At 44.9% G+C, this 23,961-nt stretch overlaps 1 protein-coding gene across 1 annotated transcript in view; it reads right to left on the minus strand.

Moving 5' to 3' along the window:
* The window catches only part of Rffl (ring finger and FYVE like domain containing E3 ubiquitin protein ligase), a 46,144-nt gene extending 22,564 nt beyond the window's left edge, over positions 1-23,580 (minus strand). The window contains 2 exon segments of the mRNA XM_059271344.1: positions 23,486-23,508; positions 23,510-23,580. Of these exon segments, the coding sequence (XP_059127327.1) occupies positions 23,486-23,508; positions 23,510-23,580 (94 nt within the window).
* Positions 23,581-23,961: the final 381 nt, after the last annotated feature.

A 23,961-nucleotide genomic window follows, 5' to 3' on the forward strand; every position in this document is an offset into this window, starting at 1 on the left:
TGTTCAGTCTTGGCTGCTCTGAAAAGCAGCAGATGGCCCTGTGAGAAGACTTGACTCTTGCCACACTGTGACCCCACAGGCCTGTGTTCACTTGAGTATGTCAATTCAGGGAAGGTTAACTATGGAACAGAGGTAGTGAGCAACAAGAGCAGCAGTGTCAAAATACCTCGGACCTGCTCGGTCTAACAGAACACAGCTAAGCAGTCAGTGGACTATGCTTTTGTTCATGGAGATAGTTAAATATCAGAAAAGAAACATCTGCTACTGTGTGCTCAGTTCAAAGTATTCTCCTACCAAGCTGGCAAGCTCTAACTAACAACTATATGCACAGTTGGTTCCCAGGGCAAGAGGTTGTCATGTTGCATGCCACCATGCAAACTAAACTCTCTTCTCTTGGGAAGGCTCTTCTGATCCCTTAGCCCTAAACAGACACACAAACATCTGATGACATTGCTAAATGACTAACCAGGGAACCATCGATGGGGAATGGGTAAACAGGACACTTTGGAAAGCTAGTCTCTGTCCTGCAAACCCCTTTCTAGATCTTAAAAGAAAACAAATACCACACCTTTCCTGAGGGCTCAAAAAAACCCTCTTCAGCTCCCTCACCCATTCTGAGAAGATGGATTCTGGGGTTCGATCTTCAAACACCAACTGTACTTTTACTATGCTTAACTGAAACCTTGCACCCTGCATAAAGGATAGAAAGGTGGGGGGATGTAAAGTGGGGGGTGAACAAGAAAACTGTACTGTTCCCTGAAGAACCCTGCAGGAGAGGCAAGTGTGGCTAGTGAGCATGTGGGTTTTGTAACTTTGTGGGATATGCTAGTATTTCTGATGCTGAACAGGAAAATTGTGGTGTTAATAGCAAGGTAAAACAAATTGCCTATTCCAGGTGGGTTTGGAACAGTCCTAGAAGAAAACAGATAATATGATTTCTCAAAAAAAAAATCTAGATTCCTAAGTAATTTTAAACTATTCCTCCATTTTGTACACCTGCCCAAGGCAAATAATCTAAAGTGGATCACTGGCTGTTACGGCTTGGCCACAAAAGGAGCGGGAATAGAAAGGGAGCACTGACTTACACTGAGACTCCAAAACCACCTCACTGGCCACCAAAAACTAAAGCAGTAATGTGGTGATATATTGTGTACCATAATAAACTTACCTGAGGATCAGAGGACAGAGCCAGGCCCTAGTCTGCCTTCTTAAAATACATCTTTTTGTTTTTGGTTTTGCCAGTACAGTGACTAGCTCATAGCAGTGAATGTTAACCCAGTTGTGATATATTGTCTACCAAATAAAGCTTGCCTGAGGATCAGAGGACAGAGCCAGCCACTACATTAGACACAGAGGTCAGGCAGTGGTGGCACACACCCTTAATCCTATCACTCGGGAGGCAGAGATCTGTTTGGATCTCTAAGTTCAAGGCCACACTGGAAACAGAGCCAGGCAGTGGTGGCATACACCTTTTATCCTTACTGGGAAGCACACACAACTTTAATCCCAGGGAGTGATGTCTGGGCAGAGAAAAGTATATAAGGCATGAGGAAACAGGAACTTACTCTCTTTAGGCTGAGGATTTCGTAGAGGTAAGAACTACTGACTGGCTGTTCTACTTCTCTGATCTTTCAGCTTTCACCCTGATATCTGGCTCTGGGTTTTTTTATTAAAAGACCATCTAAGACTTGAACAACATCTAATGCCCCCAAGGTTTGCATACACTCTGTCCTGATTTTAATTAACTGTCTGGTGCACCAAAGTGGCTCTGCAACAAGAGCTCCATAGATGCAAACAGCTACATCCGGGAACTAACACTTCCATAGTAAACCCACTGTACACAACCTTACAAAGACCCCTTAAAAATACCCAGGTAAAGTCCCCTCAAGCCTCAGAGAAGTACCTTTTGATGCAGCAAATCATCAAATGGCTGAATCATCTCATTTATCCAGGGGTGGCACACCTATGGCCACTAATGTATTCCTGGAATGGTTGACAGCATTATGCTCTAAGTGCACAAAGCAAAGTATCCGGTGTTATGGATCGTTAATATAGAATGAGCTGAGTTTCATCTTGTATATTATCCTTAAAAAGCAATTAAAGTACAATTGCAAAGGCTTGGAGGGAAATGCTGTGGAAGGCCTATCAATACGGCTTAGTCAAGGTTCTCTGAAGTAACTGATGAATAATTATGTATCTGAGAAAGATAGAATAGTCACCAACTAAAAGAATGCTTCTTTTTTGTCAGACACTGAGCTAGGTGCTTCACCTAACATTATTAGCTCATGCAGTTCTAACAAGTTAATATGAACTGGTCATTTTCAGGGAAGAAAACCAAGAGAAATAAGTTGCTGAAAGTCACATAAAGTGGGTAGCAAAGCCAGGTCCTAAACATAGGTCCCTAGATTCAAAAGTCAATTTACCCTGCAGCCTACCCCACTCTGAGTGCTGACTCTATTAGAACTTGTTTGTCAATGTACAGGCATGCTCCAAGATCCCCCAGGTTTTAAAAATGTTTCCTTGTCACAAGGCAAATACAAATTACAGGCCAGTGTGTTGCCATCAAATACCCACTGGCACAGTCAAAATGGAAGAGATTCTAACAAGTGTTGGTAAGGCTGGAGAGCAAGCAGGATTCTGACACTGCTGGGAGAAGTGGCACCCACTTGGTACCAGGTGTGTATCAGTAGTGACAGGGGAAGGACAATGTGTACATACATGTGAGAGTATGTGTGTGGTTCCATGGCTTTGCAATTCTGCTTCCAGGTATATAATACACTCACTAAAGGAAATGTATTCACCAAAAGAAGGCACACAAGAATATCCAGGGAAGCACTACTATAATAGCCCCAAGCTAGAAACAGCCTGAATGCTCATCGAGAGCAAAATGGAGAAGTAAATTATGTTTCTGCAACTATGAGGTATACACACAGCAGTGCAGACAAATCTGATATAGACCTAATGCTGACTGAAAGAAACAGGCACAAATGTATATATACCACATGATCACATTCAAAAGGAGCAATGCCAATCTAGTGTGGAAATTAGGATAGTGAATCCTGGCAGGATGGCATATCCCAAATCCCACCTACTTGGGAGACTGAAGCAGTTAAATCACTTGAGTCCATGAATTTAAGGCCAGCCTGGCAACACAGCAAGACATAACCAATCAATCAGAACAAAAAGAGGCACAGGGACTTCTGCTAATATTGTTTCTTTTTAAATTTCTTATTTATGTGTAGTCTATGTGCCTGCTTGTCTGCATGTGTAATGCTCACAGAGGTCAGAAGAGGGCATCAAATTTCTTGGAACAGCAATTACAGGCAGTTAAGAGCTGCCAGACATCGGCGCTAGGAATGGACCTGAGGTTTTCCCTAAGAGCAGCAAGAGTTCTTACTCACAGAACCATCTCTCCAACCTCAATGCTTCCTAGGTGATTACAACGATATGATTTGTAAGAGTTAATTAAATTACACATATAATTTGTGTATTTCTCTTGTGAGATGTGGATTTTTTTTTTTTTTTTTTTAAGCAAGGTCATATTGTAGCCCTGGCTGATCTAGAACTCACTGCAGATCAGGACACCCTTGAACTTGTAGTAATCTTCCTGCCTCTACCCCTACAAATGCTGGGATTAAAACCATGTGCCACCACACCAACTTATATGGGATATTTTAAGCACCTAGTAAAGTATATACAATTTGTAATAATAATAACAACAACAAAAACCCATTTTGATTCCCACCCCTGTAAAGTTCATTTTCTCTACATCAAAATGCCTCTCAGTATTTTACTAGAGTTCCTTAACCTATTACATACATACTCATCAAGCTTCTCCAAACTCCTTGACCTGGGTGCTCCACATAACCTCTCCTAAGTCATCAAAGGCAATTTCAAGTGGCCAGATCTTTCTTATACTTCTCTGTCTCATCTCTTCAATCTCTCAGCATTCCTGGACGGTGACCCTCCCGACTCCAATCATCCCCCAGCCTCTAGAGCTCCACACCATTTACTCCTCTCTTCCCACAGAGCTCTCTGCTGGTTCTCAGAGGCCAGGCACACTCCAGCAGACCTCAGAGGGCTTTCAGCAACACTCTTAAGCTGAAGAGTCCCATCAGCACCTCCTCCACCCTAGCAGCATCTGCTTCTTATCCCTTACTTCCCTTTCCCTCCTTAGGTTTTTCAGGTTTCCAGCCTGTCACGTTTCTGCCTGGACAGCTCCCTCACGTCTCTTCTGACCCTGTCTCTGGAATCCTCCCCATTTAACTGCCCAGATGTCCCCTGCTTTCCTTCATGGCTTTCATAATATGTAACTCCAGACACCCAAACTGTGGGATGAAGAAAATGTGGTCAAATACTACTCATATTTTATCAGCATAGCTGATATGGCAAGTTCTCATTTCTCCTTAGGACCAAAAAGCTCGTTCTCGCTATTTACAGGGACAACATGACTGAGAAAAGAAAATTCTTTGTGAACAAATTTAAGCTTGTGTATGTGTCGTCTGTACTTATTATATGGGTGTGTGCACAAGTGTGGGTGGATGCGTATACACATGGTACCAATGTGCGTAAAGGCCAGAGGTCAACATTGTGTGCCATCTTAATCACTCTCCACCTTATTTTTTGAGACAAGGTCTCTCACTGAACCCAGAGCTCATTGATTTGACTAACTGGCTGGACAAGGAGCTCTAGAGCTCCGCCTGCGTCGTCCTTTCCAGTGCTAGGATTACAGATGCACACAACTGCCTCTTGCGTTTACATGGATGCTGAGGACCTAAGCTCCAGTCCTTGTGATTTCAAGTAAGCACTATGCCAACTAAGCTGTCTCCTCAGCCCCTACTTAATTTTTAAGTCTGTATACTTCCCAGAGGTAGGCAACTATAGGGATAAGAAGTAACATCCAGGCTGGAGAGATGGCTCAGAGGTTAAGAGCACCAACTGCTCTTCCAGAGGTCCTGAGTTCAATTCCCGGCACCCACATGGTGGCTCACAACCATCTGTAATGAGATCTGGCGCCCTCTTCTGTGTACATAATAAATAAATAAATCTTCAAAAAAAAAAAAAAAGGAAGTAACATCCATAAAGTACCTATTTAATGGTGAAATATTTGACGGACAGCACATTAGAGACATTATTAAACTGTGTTACAATTCTAAAATGGCAATGACCTGTGTATTTCGGTGACACACACACACACACACACACACACACACACACACACACACCCGTCACCCGAGGTACTATGTGGGGCAGGGCTGGCACACTGCTGGTTGACTACACTGCCCACATGACAAAGAACCCCTTTTTCTTAAGAACTCACCTGAAATTTACAATCATCTCTCAACTTGGAAGACTGCTTGCTTTTAAAAAGAAACCTGAACTCCCTGAAGCTGTTAGAATCTCAGGGCTGCAACTGGAATTCTCCAGCAAACCTGCCTGGGACATGGAGCCCTGACATGGGAAGATTTTGTGTGCTGGTGACACAAGGAACATCAACTAAGTGACTGCTGCAGTTGTAAGCAAGCAACCTGCAGCGTGAACCGGATTACCAACTGGCCTCACATCTGGGTGTGCAGCAATGGAGCACGCTCGTTCTGATTCTCAGATTATTTCTAACATATTTATTTCAGAGTAAAGAACTCAGAGCCCCTAAGTCACGGAGGAAACAAGAATATGGTGGAACTTTAGAACCCACGGCTGAATAAAAACCCTGCTGAAGTGGTACATGGGCCAGGCATAAACAAGAAAGACTTCACAAGGTGGGAACTTATTCCCAAGCCCTGTAAATCCTGAGATATAACCCACCCTCCAAGGCAGTCCTCTGGGTGGGATAATGGATAACACAGATTTCCTAAATGAGAATTTTATCTGAGGGATAAAATAAGAGAAGACATAACAGTTTTTTCTGGGGGGAGATGTTCCCAAATATGATGTTTTAATTTGGTTTTAGCATCAATCAGACTGGTCCTTAAATTCTGGCTGTCATACTGAGTGAGTGCACTTGAATGTGGTCTTTGGGCTTCAGACTAACAGGAATAAACATCTCTCTCCTCACAGGCTGGCCACAGAGGTGGTGCTCTGCATTGAGAAATCTTACTTGTACTAAGTTTCCAACTTTCCATAAAGAGCAGAGGGCAATCAGGTGTATAGTCCAAGCCTATAACCCCAGCACTTGAAGGGTGGGAGGTACGCAGAGGGATCCAGAAGAGTTCAAGGCCTGAGTTACATGAGACCCTATATCTCTCTTTCTTACGAACACACCTCCCCACACATCCACATACACACAAACACACACAAACACACACACACACACACACACACACACACACATACACACACACACACACACACACACACACACACACACACCAGCAGAGGGCAGTGCTAGATATAAACATTATTGGGCAAGGGGTTGGTAAGGATTAAATGTCTGCCTCTCTCCACACTAGCTTCCAAAACCTCCATGCATACACATGCACTTGTCTTTAGGACAGTTAAGCTCGGCAGTTCCTTTCTACTACCAAGCTAGATACTTCAATACAAAGGATTGGAGCCTTGGCAGTGAGATATCTCCTGTGATGCTGTTTTGAGGGGCAAAGGAAAACTGGAAGAATTATTCAGTCTCAAGGTTCATCAGTGATTCAGGAAAGTGATCTTTTTTTTTTTTTTAAAGAACAAAGTAAGGCCAGGCGGTTGTGGCACAATCCTTTAATCCCAGCACTTGGGAGGGAAAGTCACGAGGATCTCTGTGAGTTCAAGGCCAGCCTAGTCTACAAAGCAAATTCCAGGACAGCCAAGGCTACACAGAGAAACTTTGTCTCGAAACAAACAAACAAACAACAACAACAACAAAAAGCACAAAAGAACAAAGAACATTCCAAAAACACCTAATGTGTGCTGAGTTATGCCTGCATCATTATAATGTCTCATTGAGAAATTAATCTTACGTAAACCCAAGTTAAAATGAATGAAGAGAATAGGTCATACAGCTACTGGATGAGAGATATGAGACCCAGTTATCTGACTAATTTAGCATCCTACAGAAACAGGTGCTGCCTGTGCTGACTGTCCATTTGCCTACAGTAACTCAAGAGTTTTAGCGGGAGAGAAGATAGTGGGAAGCACCTGAGGTGGCCTGCAAGAAAGGAGTATTTCATAAATTCTCACTCCTTCTAAAGATAAAAAAGGAAGAAAAGAAAGGAAAGAAAAGAAAAAGAAAGTTACCTACAAAGCCGATCTTTCAACACTTGAGCATTTTGTCAAAAGAAGAAACCCATTCCTGAGGATGCAGAATTCTAACTTACAAATCTAGGAGATCATTTGCTTTCCCTACTCTGTATAGTTTGGCATACTTCTAAAGATAAAGCCTTTAATACCCAAGATGCCTCTCAGTTTCTCCTCCCCCACATCTTTGTCCTAGCTGATGAGGCTGCCTGCTTGTTCTTCAGTGCCGAGGCTAGAACCTCACACATTCTAGGCAAGTGCTCTACTGCTGAGTTACACACTCATCCCAAGGAGCAGTTTCTGATTTGCCTCAAAATTGCAATTAATGCTCTACTATCTACCCATTAACAAGGGCTTTCATCAGATCTACTGAGTAGCAATGGAAATAACTCCTAACACTCAGGGCCTCACTCTCCTGTTCTATGCTTGAGCTGCCCTATTTTTCTTTGCCAAATTTATTTTGGTGAAAAGCATCATCCTCCAGAGTTCACAGCCTGGACCACTGTCTCTCTCCCACATCACTTCCCTCTCAGAGACCCTGTCTGTGCTCTCCCGGCAACATCTCATGCAGCTCCCTGTAGCTCTAACTCACTCATCAGAGAATCTGTCAGCACCACTCCCTGCCAACACCACTGGAGATCCAAGAGGGACAGAGGAGAGGCAGCATCTCCAGATGATTACATCCCAGAGGGTGAGTGGTCTGGCAGTACAGTGTTACACTCATTCAAAAATTACTTGTGCCGGGCAGTGGTGGCGCACGCCTTTAATCCCAGCACTCGGGAGGCAGAGCCAGGCAGATCTCTGTGAGTTCGAGGCCAGCCTGGGCTACCAAGTGAGTCCCAGGAAAGGCGCAAAGCTACACAGAGAAACCCTGTCTCGGGAAAAAAAAAAAAAATTACTTGTATAATCTCCCCCAAGTATTTATTTTTTCTCCTTTTGTTGTGGAATGGAAGGTAAGACATGAAGTCAGAGTGGGTCTTCTCAGAGCTTTATTCTCAGTATTACTGCTGTATGGAACATTATCACTGACTCTCACTAATGGTAGGTAACAGAACCTTTACAAAAAAGTCAAAACTTCATGTTCTGCAATTATGATTTTAAAATGACCAGCAAATTAAGGGGCTGACATCCAGGTAGCAGCAGGGGTGCCTCTATAGGACGACCTGAGCCACTAACACTCTTCCAAGTTAAGTAAGTGTCCACTAAGCTCAGACTGATGGGGGGGGGGGGGCAGTAGCAGACTGGCCGGAAAGTAACAGGACAATGTTGGTGCTGGAGGTTGTCCAGCAGCAGGAAACCAGAAAGGGGGAGCTGAAGGAAAGAAGCGGGACCATCGCTCCCATTCCTTCCCTGCACGCAAAGGCTCGGAGCCATCTAAGCTCTTTGCCATAGATGTGTGACAGGAACTGCAAAGTATGCAAAGGAACACACACACACACAAACCCACACAGAAGTAAAATAACAGCAGAGAAACCCTAGAAACCAGAGAAGCACACCTCTAGTCAATACACCCAGGTCTGGGAGGAGCTTCTCCCATCCCACCCAACACAGCCCACAGGCTGGAAGAAGCAACAGTAAAGACATAGCAGTGGGACACTAGAGGATCCCGGAACATAAAGGGTTAAAACAACACTGCCAAGTGAGGATAGCAGGGAGACCACACTTCCCACCAGCAGCAAATGAGCTCTCTTCCTGAAGTGAGAACCATTGTAAACAACTGAAAAACATACATAATAATCACAAGTTATAAATGTTCTTGGGAACTCCCCGGTTCCAACTAGTCTATGACAAATATCTGCAGAGGGATCTCAGCATCTGCTCCGAAGTTCAAGGAAAAGTATTCCTACTGATGGAGCGGTGCCAAAATATCACCCCCGGGGTCGGACCAATTAAATGGCTGCCTCTTAGTGTGGCGTTTAGGAGAGATGACAGATTGAACACACTGCAGCAGAAACCCACACATTCATTGCAGCCCAGGCACTCTCCCCCAAAGGGGGAGTCCATCAGAAAACGAAGCAGTTTAGAGTGAAGTCTTCTAACGAGGCTGAACACAGAATAAACGGGCTGGCGGTTTAATTACTGCAGGATCCGTCTTCCGTCAAAACTGATGACACAGCCCAGAAGGACTGGAGAGACTCAGCTCCCTCTAGCTAGCTCTCCTGTGCAGAAAACAGAACTCATCAGGTAAACTGTTTGGGACTTTCTGCCTCAAGAAGCTGTTTTCACGGGTGGTGGCGCATGCCTTAATGCCGGCACTGGGGAGGCAGAGGCAGGTGGATCTCTGTGAGTTCGAGGCCAGCCTGGGCTACAGAGTGAGTGCCAGGAAAGGCGCCAAAGCTACACAGAGAAACCCTAGATTAAAATAAAGAAGCCAAGGGGCCAGTGGAGAGGGCTCCTGGTGCCCCAGGAAAAAGCAATGCACTAATTTTGATTAGGATCAAATGATGCAATATGCTTTTCTTCCAAAGAGGCCTGCACAAATGTGGCCAAATATAATAAACAGAACCCTAAATCCTGCTTTTGCTTAACTGCTTTAAAACTTAATCTCCAAACAACAGAATCTGCTACATTAAAAGAATCACTGAAAGGGTTAAAATATGCACTTCAAGGATTTACCCGAGAGCTAAATATATAATGTGCACTCAGGGAAAGGTGGCTATAAAGATGGGTTTTTTAAAACTTTGATTACATTAAAATGTAATTTTTTTTACATTTGGGGTGGGCATGTGCCAGAGCATAGGTACAATCGGAGGTTAACTTCCAGGAATCAGTCAGTTCTCTCCTACTATATGGATCCTGGGGCCCAAATTCAGGTCACCAGGCTTGGCAGCGAACACCTCTACCCACTAAGGCTGCTTGTAGCACGAACTGTTAGAAGGTCTTATTAATAAAATCAAACCTGAAGCCAGGTATTGGGGTGAACACTGAATGATCAGAGAAGCAGAACAAGCCACAGCCATCTCACCTTGCCAATTCCTCAGCTGATCCTGTTTCCTCAGGCTGGAAGCCTCTGAGTCCTCATCCAAATGGATCTCAGCTGAACTGCTTCTCAAAAGCCTAAAAGCTTTAACCAGCCTAGTTCCTGGTCCTCACGCCTTATATACCTTTCTGCTTTCTGACATCACTTCCTGGGATTAAAGGCTCTTGTTACCACGCCTGGCTGTTTCCAGTGTGGCCTTGAACTCACAGAGATCCAGGCAGATCTCTGCCTCTGGAATGCTAGGATTAAAGGTGTGTGTGCCACCATTTTCTGGCCTCTATATCTAGTGGCTGTTCTGTTCTCGGACCCCAGGGTACACAATTAGGGTACACAATATTTTGGGGAACACAATATCACCACAGCTGCTTGCTGGCCCTCCACTTTGTTTTGAAGGCAGCCTCTCTTGTTACTTCTGCAGCTCTGCTACACAGAGGCACTGTGCAAGGCAGATGATCCTCCTGTGTCACCCTCTCCTCACACTGTAGGAACGCTGGGGCTGGGGTGACGGGCACTTTCATACAGGTTCCAGGGATCTGAGCCATCTTGCTGGTCTAAACAAATTGCTTTTAAAGCTTTTTACTTTTGTTTCCCAGCTGGAATCTATGTTGCCCAGGTTGGTCTCAAACTCATGGACTCAAGCAACCCTCCCACCTCACAAGGTACAGGCCAGTGTACCTGACTTTTCCAGGTTTTTAGAACACAAGACCCCTTTTCTCTGCTTTTTTACCTCCTTTAGCCATGCCAAAACCTTTACTCCAGTTCCATCAAGTTCTTAGCAAGAGGCTAAATGACCTGTGGCCTTTACCGCTGGCTCTAAATGAGTGTGGAACCACTGGAAGAACTTCCTGGAGCCACTTGCAAGTGACCTGGCCTTCCTTGCAGGCCAGATTGTGACGTCCCTTCCCTTTTCTACCCCACCGCAGTAAGTTTCAGTTTGTCTTCCTCTCCTGCAGTCCAGCCAACTCACAATCTGGTGCTTCCCTGCTAGGTTCAGGGTAGAGCGGACATCCTCACCTCCACGCTGACCTAGAGCTGTGCGGCACCAGCACCACACTGCACCTGGACACAGCCCGTGGCAAACGGAGGAGGAATTCAGATCAAGCACCTTCTTCCTCTCAAACTTTTAGCTGGTTTGATGCTTGGTCTCAACCTGAAAATTAGGCGGCTGACTTTCTGTAGTACCTTCTGCTCCTGCTGGATGTGATGCGCTCACCAGCATCCAGCCAAAGAAGCAGAAGAAAATGGAGATGTCTAGCTGTAGCCTTTACTCCAGTTCAATCAAGTTCTCAGCAAGAGGCTAAATGATCTGGGGCCTTTACAACAAAAAACAAATGAACAACACAAACCACCTTTGTAATTTCACCATATTCTCACCTACTTAGTATTATTCTCACCTGCTTAAGCTGACCCTCAGACTTTACTGCCTCCATCCCACAACAAATTATAAAATGGCTCCTAGTCAACATCCCTTGATAACATCAAGCCCCCAGTGCAGATTTTAGGAAGTACAGTCCTTAAACCTTAACTTGCAAGGCCACCAGCCAGCCCCACCTGCCATTTTTTTTTTAAACTTTATTTCTTCTTACTCATTTGCCCCTTGAGTTACAAAGCAGAAAGACACACAGACTTCTTTGCAATGTGGCTGGATACTGAATACAGGAAAAGATGTAATTAAGGCCTTTACCTGCAAAACCCAGGTGCTTGTGAGCATGCTCAGTTTAATATAATAAACCAAGTTTACTCTCAGCACCTTAAAAAATCGACACAGTGGCTCAGCGTCCTTGGCTGGTTCTTAAGTATCTCCAAACAATTCTCTGTGAAACAAAAGGAGATGTCGACTCTGAAAGTGTAATAATGGAACTTGCTCCAAGAGGTGCCTGCCTTAGTAGCCAGCAATCCTAGTGACTTCGGACAATAAAAATATATTTCTTAGTCAAAGGATAATTTAAAAGACCTTTACCTGTACCTAATTATAGCTTGAGACAGCAGAATGGGCCAGTTTTGAAATAACTTAGGCAGTTTTAATAATCCAAAGATTCCAAGGTGACTCCCTGCAGGTGGGTATCCCACAGCAAATCTGGTCCCCTAATCAAGGCAATAAAGCAGATTTCACAGTAGGAAGCAATGAAAAAGGGGGGTAGGACTTAGAAAATAGGGGCTGTTGAGATTGTTTACCAGCTGAGTGACCTCAAGGCAAATTACTTATTTAATGGCTTCTCCAGAGACTTGCCAAAGGGGTAAAGAAACAATTGAGCAGCTACTGTTGGATCCAGCCTCCAGTATGCAAGGAAACTTTCAATTCAAAGATAAAAGGCCTTCACAAAGGCACAGAGTACTTTGTAAACTACCTTTGGGCAGAACACACTGAGGTGCTAGGAATCCTAGACACCCACAAAAGGAACCTGTTACTCAAAAGTCTGGTGAATTATGTGCTAAAATTTCCTATTATTATTTTTTTAAAAAAGAGCTGGTACAGACTGAATCCCACACCTACCAAAAGTAGCAGACTTTTGATCCACTGCTATTTCATTTTATAAACCATATGTATGCAATATGGTGTAAACACCATGCCTGAAACTCCAAAGACAGACAGACCTGGGCCCCAGAAGAAACACTGCTATGTTCAGAGGACGAGCTGTGTTGTGGTTGAATATGAAATGTCCCCATAGGCTCCTGTGTTCGAACACTTGGTCCCCAGGTGATGGCTCTGTTTTGGAAGGCTGTGAGACTTAAAGGAGATGGAGCCTCACAAGGTGAAGTCAGCACTATGGATGTGCCTTGAAGTTTTACAGCCCTCTTGTCTACTCTTTGCTTTCCTGTTACTACAGATGCAATGTGACTAGGCATGTTCCTGGTACCATGCATTTCCTACCATGGCAGACTGTATCTCCACAAACTGTAAGCCAAACAAACACACACCCTTTCCTCCCTCCTCTAAGCTGCTGCCAGTCAGGTTGGGGTCACAGCACTGAGAAGAGTAATTCATGTGTGCAGTAAATGGCTACTAGCTTCTTTTCACACAACAGACTTTTCCAGCAAGCTTCAGTACTAAAAGTCCTGGCCTGGACACTCCTCCCTCAGGCTCCCAGATGCTGGAATAATTACAGGTGTGTACCACACCTGGTTAAAGTTTTGACTTTTTACCCACAGCAAGTTTCTGAATGCAAGCACTCAAGCTGCAGTGAAGACAACACATCCTGTTTGAACCTGACTTCCTGTTTGGGATTGTGACTGCTTTGTGCTGCAGCTCTCCAGCTCAACAAAACAGGTAACCTTTCGAAGCTTCTGACAACCAGCTCACTGGGCAGTAAAATCCACTACTATTTAATGTCAAAGATTTGCCTAGCAAGCACTCGTAAGTCATGAACCTCTAAGACATTTTCTGGATTTCCCGGGCTTCATACTGACATCTGACCTGCAATAAGCAATAAAAATACCACAAATGCTGCTGAGATAAGGAAATGAAGTCTAAAACAAAACTTGGAATATGAAGGTTGAAAAAAGAGCCACAGAAGTTGAAAATGTTTTCATAATTAAACCTTGGCCCCCTTTCAAATGCAGAAGAAACAGATTTCTGTCAGCTGGTCCCCACAGAGCAGATCCCCCAGACGGAGTGTCTGAGACAGTTCAAAGGGTCCTTGTGGTACACACTGCCCTGAACCCAGCCTGCCACCACCCTAGCAGCTACTGTAAGCACTTCAGTGGCCTCAGCCATCTGAGAGGACTGCATCCCTTACATGGGTCTAGCCTATGGCCTGACACCACTGCCTTCCAAGCGCTGGAGGTTCCCCAGACCACACTCAGTGTTAGGAGTAAACACTGGGCACAACAGCCTGGCTTTTATGGACAAGTCATTTAGTCTCTTTTAGTCTGTCTCCTCATCTGGAAAATAGGAGGGCAGGACTCCACTAATTTCTAATGTTTCTTCCAGCTGTAGAAAAAACTCAAGAGATTTAAAATTAGCAGCCAGTGGAAGCGCCTGTGGCTTCCTGGATGGTTTCTTTGGTTTAAAAAGATGTCTCTAACATCACACATCCCATAGTGGGAATATTACATGCCTCAATCTAGTACCCAAAGACTTTCCCCTCTCTTCCCTTTCAATGTGGAAGTAGAAAACTTCCCACTTGAAGGCAAACTACTGATAAACCTTAAAGACCGTTCTCATATACCGTCTTCTTCTTATGATCTTAACGTAATCACACTTTGTTCCCACACTAGTCATATGATTTATAGAAAGAAGAGAAGCACAAGAGGGTGGGGGAGATAGGACCAGCAGCAGGAGGCACACCCACACAGTGACTGTTAATGGGGGAAAGAATCGGGCAAAATCTGGGTGAGAAAAGGGAGTGGTGATGATAAGTCTGTGAGTCAGCGCAAGAGCAGATCACAGCAAGCTTCTCAGAAAGACGGGAAAGGGGACAGATGTCAGTCAGAAGCTCTACTTCTTCATGTGACAGACAGACAGAATGCCTACTGTGTGCAGGGGACAGAACTGGACACCAGGGAAAATGCAAAAGTCAGCACCAGCTCCACTCACAGCACACAGTGAGATAAAGGCATGTCCACAGCTGCTAAGAGGCAGAGAATGCACTGTGACATAAAGGTGACATAGAAGAGACTCTTGTGTTATAAGACTCAGAGGAGGGTATGAAACTCCCAGTGACACACCAGACAGAGGAGGCTTCACAGGAAGGATGAGACTCTTTAAGTCATAAGCAGAGCAGAAACAAAGGTGCCTGAGAAAGAAATCAAGGACGCATAAGGACAAGTACCTGGATTTGATTTGAGACACAGGCAGGCAGGAAGAGAAGGCAGTCTTAATAATAAACCTAGCAATCCTAGAGCCATGACTAAATTGGACAGCTGGACTGGAGCCAGAGTGAGAATTCAGAAGTCGGCCTTAGAATCTGAATTTAAATGTCATGGAAGAAGAGGATGCTAACGAGCTAGGAGCTTGAAGAAACTCAAAACCCTGGCCCATAAAATTAACATAAAGTCTGTGTGCATAGTATGTAAAAAAGGCTCGGATGGTGATATGGTATAAAGATATTAAACAAGGAAGGTGATGCTCTTGAGCCAGACAGCACAAAGCAGTGAGCAGCAAAGCCAGGGCTAAGATCAAGGAAGGGAAGGGGAGGAAGGAGAGGAGGGGGAGGAGCCGCTAAAGCAGCTGGACTATGTGAAGGTGGGGCTGTCCCTGCTTCTGACTAAAGTGACAGGCAGTGCCACACCAAGCTCTCCAAGTTACCAGTCAGCCCCAAATCCATCATGAGTGTCTTCATTGTTATCAACCAGACTCAAAAGGAAAACTTCAGGAAAATCTACAAGGGCAAGGTACAAGCCTCTGAAGGAGACTAAAGCCACATGCCTGCAAGGAGAAGCCGAAGACCAAGAGTCAGCAGAGGAAGAGAAGACCTGCTGTGCAAGTGTGTGGTCAAGGCCTGAGGTGGTCACAGCAATAACCACAAGACTGGCTGGAAAAACAAACAAACAAACAAAACAAAGAATGTGGCTATATCAAAGAGTGGTCCAGAGAGAAACTTGGAAAGATCCAAAAAAAAAAAAACGTTCTCGGTGTGTACACTTTATACCCTGCCCATCTGCCTCCTGCTCCCAAGATGGAGAGCAAACACTTCTTTGCTGATTCCTTCTCTGTCACTGTGACAGTTAATCTTCGTTGTCCATTTGACTGGATTTGGACTCACTCAGGAAACATGGCTCTGGATGTGTCTTCCAGTGTATTCTGGAGAGGGAAGGCCCACAAACCCACCCTGAATGTGGGCAGCACAATCCCATGATTTGGGGTATAGATAAGGGGGGGCAGGGAGGAACGCCAACATTCCCTGCTGTCTGCTCCTTGCTCTTCGCAGACATTAGGTACCCACAACATGCTCCAGCCACCATGTACTCTGCCATGCTGTCCCCATAGACTGAGAAAAGTAATTAATACAGCCACACTCTATTCTCTAGAGTAGTCACAGTGAACATTTATTTAAAAGAAAATAAATAGACCTCCACTACTTATTCCTTTCCTGCTTCAAACCTTCAATAATTTCCCATGATGCTTTTGAATAAAGCACAGGTTCCCTTCCCTGTATGGCCCATGAAGGCCCCATGTGACAGTGGTTCTGCCAGCCTTCCCACTTACTTTATACCTCTCCCCTCCTTCACCTCACTCTAACCTTCTGTCACTCTATTTTCAATTTTTCAAAACAAATAGCATTTTACTGCCCCCAGGCCTACACATTTGTGGTCCCTTTCCTAGCTGGAATACTCTCACGGCCACAGTTCAGGAGGAGGCTCTATCGGTCTTTCGTTCACCTTCCCTATAGCACGGCTGTCTGGCACGCAGCAGGGGCTCACAGTACTGGAAAGTGTATACCCATGCTGTTCTTTCTGACATCAGTCTCAGCCTCAGTTTCAGGACTGCATTTCTGGAAGCCTGCTAGATCTCCATTGCTCCAATGTGGCATACTAAGTACAGTAAAGATCAAACCCTCCGTCCATTCTTCCAAACCAGTTCCTCCACCTTCTGAAAGCAATATGATCTACGCTGTAGACTTCAGAATAACTAACTTCTCATTCATTTGCTCCACCTGTCCAAAATCCTAATCACGTCGGAAACTGAATGCTGCAGGTATCACTGCATTCCTGAATGCGCTCAATCGACCACTTACCCATTCAACAAAAACTGAGAGCCTCTAAAAGGGGAAGCACTGTGGTAGAGGAAAAGAAAGAAGATAGTCAAATCATCTTGCAAATGTTTAATCAGAGACTAAAACACACTTGACACTAGGACAAAGAAAAACTGGGTAATGCATCAAGAAAGCAGCTCTGATGATATGCTGCCTGAATGAGATAGAACTTACAAGAGGAAGCGTGGATGACTATACCAGGCAGCCCTGGCCAAGGGCAGGAAGTCAGGTGTGGCCGTCTTAATGCACCTACCACGCTACCTTACAGACCTGTCCCCCCACCCCCATTCTCATGTTGCTGGTAGTTACCTGAGAGGACACAGTGTCTCTTACAAACTAACACCCCCCAGGAGACACTGAGTCATGCGTCTGGTACCTAGGAGTCCAAGCTTGTAAATTCTCCCAGGTGACTCAGATACGCTGCCAAATTCATTAAGTCATGTGCCTATCCATTCAGTGACTGTGCATTGATTATTCTCTCATGAAAAATATCTAAGGTTAATATGGTAAATTGTCTCAGAATTAGCAGCAATAATCCCAACCATAGCACATATCCTTTTGCAGGGTGACTTCAACACTCTACCCTCCAAGGAGTGAAGTCCATGAACTAGCCTCACTCTGGGCTAGATGTGGCCAAAACAATGGGGCAAAGTAGTCAATTTGAATATTCTGACCCTGCAGCTTCCATTATGGCCTAGGAGGTTGAGATTGCTCAATGATGAGAGAGACCGAGAAAGAGACAGACTTCCATTGAAGACCACCAAGAAGTTGCAACCAACAACTTAGCACCCAAGACCGAACATGTGAATGAAACCAAATGGATCCCTCATCACACCAGCATCACATGGAGCACCATAACAGAGCAGAATCAACAACACAGTCGTCATCCTATGCTACTTAAGCTTCAGGGGAATTGTTTACTGAGTAATCAATAAATGGGACACTACAAAATTCAAAACTCTCTATAGCAATCATTCCAGTGTTTTCTAATTTTGATGATCTTTATAAAAAAAAAAAGCCTCTTTCTCATATTCATCAAAATAACTCCCTCTTTTAATTCAAGGCCATTTAGGTTCATTAAGAACAGAATTCAAGGCCGGGCGGTGGTGGCTCATGCCTTTAATCCCAGCACTTGGGAGGCAGAGCCAAGTGGATCTCTGTGGGTTCGAGACCAGCCTGGTCTACAGATCCTACAGATCGAGATCCAGGACAGGCTCCAAAGCTACACAGAGAAACCCTGTCATGAAAAAAAACAAAACCAAATAAAAGAACAAAAGTCCTCTTGGCAACCATACTTCTACTTGAAGATGGAAATCAAGCGATCCTTTAGCTTTTGCTTCTCTAGGATAACAACTTTTTAACTAGTTGGACCTATTTTTCAACCTTTTATTCTTTTTTTTTTTTTTTTTTTTTTTGAGACAGGGTTTCTCTGTGTAGCTTTGCGCCTTTCCTGGAACTCACTTGGTAGTCCAGGCTGGCCTCGAACTCACAGAGATCCGCCTGGCTCTGCCTCCCAAGTGCTGGGATTAAAGGCGTGTGCCACCACCGCCTGGCTTCATCTTTTAAGTATAAAGGAACCAAAATTGAATGTCATTAGTACCTAACAGACATTATTTCCTAACCCCAATGGACTTTTCTTTTTTTTTTTATTTATTATATATACAGTATTCTGCTTGCACGAAGCCTGCAGGCCAAAAGAGGGCACCAGATCTCATTATAGATGGTTGTGAGCCACCATGTGGTTGCTGGGAATTGAACTCAGGACCTCTGGAAGAGCAGCCAGTGAGTGCTCTTAACCTCGAACCATCTCTCCAGCCCACCCAATGGACTTTTCTATAATCTAATTTCTCAGTCCAAATATGAGAGCACCACAAAAGTTCTGACATGCTCCACAAACGTGACCACCCACTAGAATGTCTGAGGCCTTTTCTGCTCCTCACACACTTCACTCCACTTCATGTTTTCTCTCCTCACCTGGTCTCACAGCACAAAGGGAAGCGTGAACAAACTTGGAATCAGAGCGGAAAGCCTGATGGACGGTAGCTCAGTGAAAAAGGGCACCTGCATGCTAGCACGTGGGAGGCACTGGGCCCAATCCCCAGGGCATGGGCACAAGAATACATACTCACAGCCCAAGAAGTTGGAATGGAGAGGTCTCTAACCATAATGGGGGTCTTTCCATAGGGCAGAAGGCCGGATCTCATTACTCCTCCTTCTACCTTGATCATAAAGTGGCCTTGTAAAGAAATGATCCTTAGCCCTGCCTTCTGAGCAAAGGCACCATTTATATAGAACTGGACAGGGTTTATTTAATTACAAAGAGGCCAGCTAGCTGCTTAATGCTATAAAAGAACACTCCCCCCTCCAGTTTTATGTGAATAAATGCTTCTATATCAGTATCAGCTTTACAATCACTCGTTAAGGTGGGGGGGGGCAATAAAGCCAATCCAACACAAGGTTATTGTGTGCATCAGATAAAATGAAATACAGAAATAGTTTTGTAATGCACTATAAAAAATGTTAGGCAATAGGGCTGGAGAAATGGCTCAGTGGTTAAGATGGCTCTGATACTCTTGCAGTGGACCTGAGTTTGGTTCCCAGCACCCATATCAGGCAGCTCCCAGTTGCCATTAACTCCAGTTCCATGATCTGATACCCTCCTCTGGCCTCTGAGGGCACCAGGCATGCATGTGGTACAAACATGCAGGCAGTCAAACACGCACACATGTAGCATGAGTCTTAAAAGTTCTTATTAATAAAAACAAACCTGAGGCCAGTTATTGGGGTCAATGCTGGTAGATCAAAAAGACAGAACAAGCCACAGCTATCTCACCTTGCCAATTCCTCAGCTGGTCCTGTTTCCTCAGACTGGAAGCTTCTGTGTCCTCATCCCAATGGCTTTCAGCTGAACTGCTGCTAGAAGCCTGAACGCTTAACCAGCCAAATGCTTAACCAGACAAATGCTTCCAGTTTCTGGTCCTCACGCCTTATAACCTTTCTGCTTTCTACCACCACTCCCTGGGATTAAAGGCTGCTTTCTGGGATTAAAGGCGTAAGTCACCATGCCTGGCTGTTTCCAATGCGGCCTTGAACTCACAGAGATCCAGAGGGATTTCTGTCTCTGAAATGCTAGGATTAGAGGCGTATGCTACCACTGCCTAACCTCTATGTTTAATATTGTGGCTTTTCTGTTCTCTGACCCCAGATAAGTTTATTAGGATACACAATATTTTGGGGAACACAATACCACCACACACACAAAATAAAACCATGAAGCCATATGGTGTGCAAAGATTTCAGCAAGCCCTTTAATCTTCAAATAAACTCAGAGTGACCATCTAGACTCCCGTGAAATAAACAAGCAGCCATGAGTCTGAGTTCATCCAACAGGAACCCAAGCATCCATCTAATGAGAGAGCATATGGATCGTCTAACAGTTAAAAGAATAATAAAGACATTTAGAACAATGGTTTGACCCTAGGGATCCATTTCAGCCACTCTGCCTGATGTACCAGGCTCCAGACTAAGGACCAAATTCAGTCAAAGAACAAAATAACTGGAGAATGAGAGAAGACAGGGAGAAAACAATAGACAGGGCAAGGGAGAGGGAGGGAGGGAGGGAGGGAGGAAGGAGAGGGGAGAAAGAGTGTTGTGGAAACCCAAATAAGGAAGAATAATCAAACTCAGGTCAGAGACGTTATAGACGAGCAAATCTTCTGGAGATGAGACTCTGCCAGTTAGAGAAGGGGCTGCTATTAGGAAAACGATCAATGCAGTGGATCTCAACCTTCCTAATGCTACAACCCTTTAAAACAGTTCCTCATATTGTGATGCCCCCCCTCAACCATGAAATTATTTTCATTACTACTTCATAACTACAACTTTGCTACTGTTATGAATCATGATGTAAATATCTGTGTTTTCCAATGGTCTTAGGCAACCCCTTGTGAGAGGGATATTCAACCCCAGGGATCTCAACACACATGTTGAGAACCACTGACCTGAAGGGATATGTCATGGCCAGGGAATGGGAAAATGAACAATTCAGTGAGGTTAGCTGAGGGAGACAGAGACAAGCTGTTTATGAGTAATCATAGGATACTATCATGTCTGGAGCACTTTACAAATCATAGTAAGCAGCAATGATAGGTTTTTTATTTTTTGTTTTTAGACCAGGTTGGCCTTGAGCTCACAGAGATCCGCCTGCCTCTGCCTCCCAAGTGCTGGGATTAAAACCATGCGCCACCACCGCCCCAATGATTCTAAAGCCCAGGAATGGGAAGATGAGATTTGGCCTTTCAGAAGAAAAGGTTGGCAACAACATAGAGAAGATGTGAGTACACCGATACTTACATCGGAGTGGCCGAAGTCCAGCAGGGTTCTGAACAGGACTTGCACCAGGTTCTTGCAGGCAAAGCCAGTCTTTGGCATGTGAAATTTTGGGAAAGGATAGTCTCTATTCGAAGGAGGTGGACCCTGTCTAAAAGTATTCACAAACAAAACTCTTACACCAGTGAGATGCTTAAAGAAAACAAAACACAGTGAAAACAAATGTCCGAGGGCTGGAGAGACAGCTCAGCAGTTAAGAGCACTTCCAAGAGGACCAGGGTTCAATCGGGGGCACCCAAACAGTGACTCACAATCACCTGTAACTGCAGTTTCAGGGGATCTGATGCCCTCTTCTGGGCTCTACAGGCACCAGGCATGTACATGATGTACATACATACAGGCAAGGTAAACACCCATACACATAAAATAAAAATTAAGCCAGGCAGTGGTGGTGCACGCCTTTAATCCCAGCACTTGGGAGGCAGAGCCAGGCGGATTTCTGTGAGTTCGAGGCCAGCCTGGGCTACCAAGTGAGTTCCAGGAAAAGGCGCAAAGCTACACAGAGAAACCCTGTCTCGAAAAACCAAAAAAAAAAAAAAAAATTAAGGGGAAAACTTTTTTGTCTAACCCCCTCCCACATACCCCCACCTCCCGCCCAGACAGGGTTCACTATGTAGCTCTGACTGTCCTGGAACTCACTCTAGACCAGGCTGGCCTTGAACTCAGAGATCACATGCCTCCCAAGTGCTGGCATTAAAGGTATACGCCACTATGCTTAGCTATGGAAAATTTTTTTTAAATGTCCACTCATCTGTAATATAATGACTGAGGATGAAAAAAAGCCATATGAACAGTACTCCAATATAGTCATCAGTACTTAGCAACCACAGGTCTACCACATTTAGAGGATGCGAACATAAAAATGAATGAAAAGGAGGATTTTAATGAAAAGGAAGGTATAATTAACCAACTTCCACCATACAGCAATATACATAGATAGCACGTAAGGAGGTGAGAATGAGTTCAGCTGTGTATACGTTGAGTTTAAGATGCTTTTGATAGCCAGGGCCTTGGCTGTGTCTCACATACACGAAGGACAGTCACTGAGGTTTGTCCAATTGCCAGTAAGGCTCATGTCTGAGAAACACTGCTGGGCTACTAAGATATAACAAGGGTAGCTGAATTTATGAGCATATTTGAAGGTCTTAGAGGGAAGATGGCAAAGCCTTGAATACCTCAACATTTGTGAGGCAGTGAAAAGAGAATGAGAAAAAAATAACAGAGGACCCTGGGAGAGAAAAAATGAAGACAGCCGAGAGACTGGCTCAGCAGTGTGACTGCCAGGCAGAGATGGAAGACAGAGTGAAGAGCGGTGTGCACGCAGGGTGTGAGGGGCGTCAGTAAATAGGGCTCCCTGCTGAACGTCAGGGAAGCATGAGCAGGCTGTTAGGTGTGGAATGACAAAGGCCAGAAATGAGAAAGTTCAGTGCAGGCTTCTCCACACTCTGCCTTGACTGAAAACCAAGTACCACAGACACACAGTACAGAACAAATGAGATTCTCACATGCCCATTCCACGGTTGGGACAAACAGCACACTCTCTGATGGAGCCTCAGCCAGCCTTGGAAAGTAAGCAGGGGCTTTGAAGAAGTGACTTCTATATACTAATCAGCTGGCCAGGTGTTTAAGAGAAGGCCCACGTGTACAAAGCCTGGGAGGAAGGAGAATGTTGAGAGAGACGACAGTGTCACTCCAGCTAAACAGGTAAAAAGCTTAGAGGCCAAAACCAGGAAAGTGATGGGCAGGGATCTGAACAAAAGCAGGAATGAGAGGAGGGTGTTCTTCATAACCCCAGAGAAGGATGGACGGCGGGCATGAAGCGGCCGTTACCAGCGCCCCAGTTCAGCGGCCAGTTACTAGGGAGGGAGGCAAACGTGCCCACCTTACTCTCACCACGACTTACCTTGATCAAACTGTTTCTCATAAGACACAAACAGAACAGAAAAAAAAAGGAGACAAAATATGAGCAAAGCTGCATACCTTTTCTACAATCACGGGTCTGCTCAGGTCTAAAACACCCAGGTCCCCAAAGAAAGGCAATCTGTCCCCTTAAGGACCACTTCAAAGAATGGAAGAACTGGCTTTAGACTCCCAAACTGAGAAGCCGTGTCTCACGTCTGAAAGCTAAGGGCTTTCTGGTTTCTACTGCCAGCTTAGTCTGGCTTTAGGAAACCAAAAAAAAACCATCTGGGGTTACCTGCTTTTGCCTGTCTCAAAACTGCCACAGCAGACAGCAGGCTGTCCAAGGTAGCTGCGGCTGAGATCGCTGGAGCCATGTTCTGATGAGATCATCTCAGGGGCCAACAGCAGCTGCTTTCAGGCACAGTGAATGGTGCCGCCTGGGGATGGACCTTTGGTAAGCGACATTGCAACAGAGCTTAGGCTTTACCCAGGACAGTGCTGACTCATGCCAGCAAAACTCCTATTTCCCAAACAACCCGTCCTCAGCAGCAGCAATCAATGGCAGCCTAACAAAGAGGCACTCCACTGATTGTCTCCAATCAAGGGCGATTTACCTGGGTGGCAGGTAAAGCCCATTTCCCCCCCTGCTGGAGCCCTTACCTGGAAAAGCTCTGGTGGCCAGTTTCTGAAATTTCATCTCAGAACAGCCTCAGGCTCTCCACAGCCAGGTGCTGCAGGTAGCAGGCTCACAGCTCATAAGATTTTCCCAGG

The sequence above is a fragment of the Peromyscus eremicus genome, chromosome 8a, assembly GCF_949786415.1.
Source record: "Peromyscus eremicus chromosome 8a, PerEre_H2_v1, whole genome shotgun sequence".
Lineage (NCBI taxonomy): Eukaryota > Metazoa > Chordata > Mammalia > Rodentia > Cricetidae > Peromyscus > Peromyscus eremicus.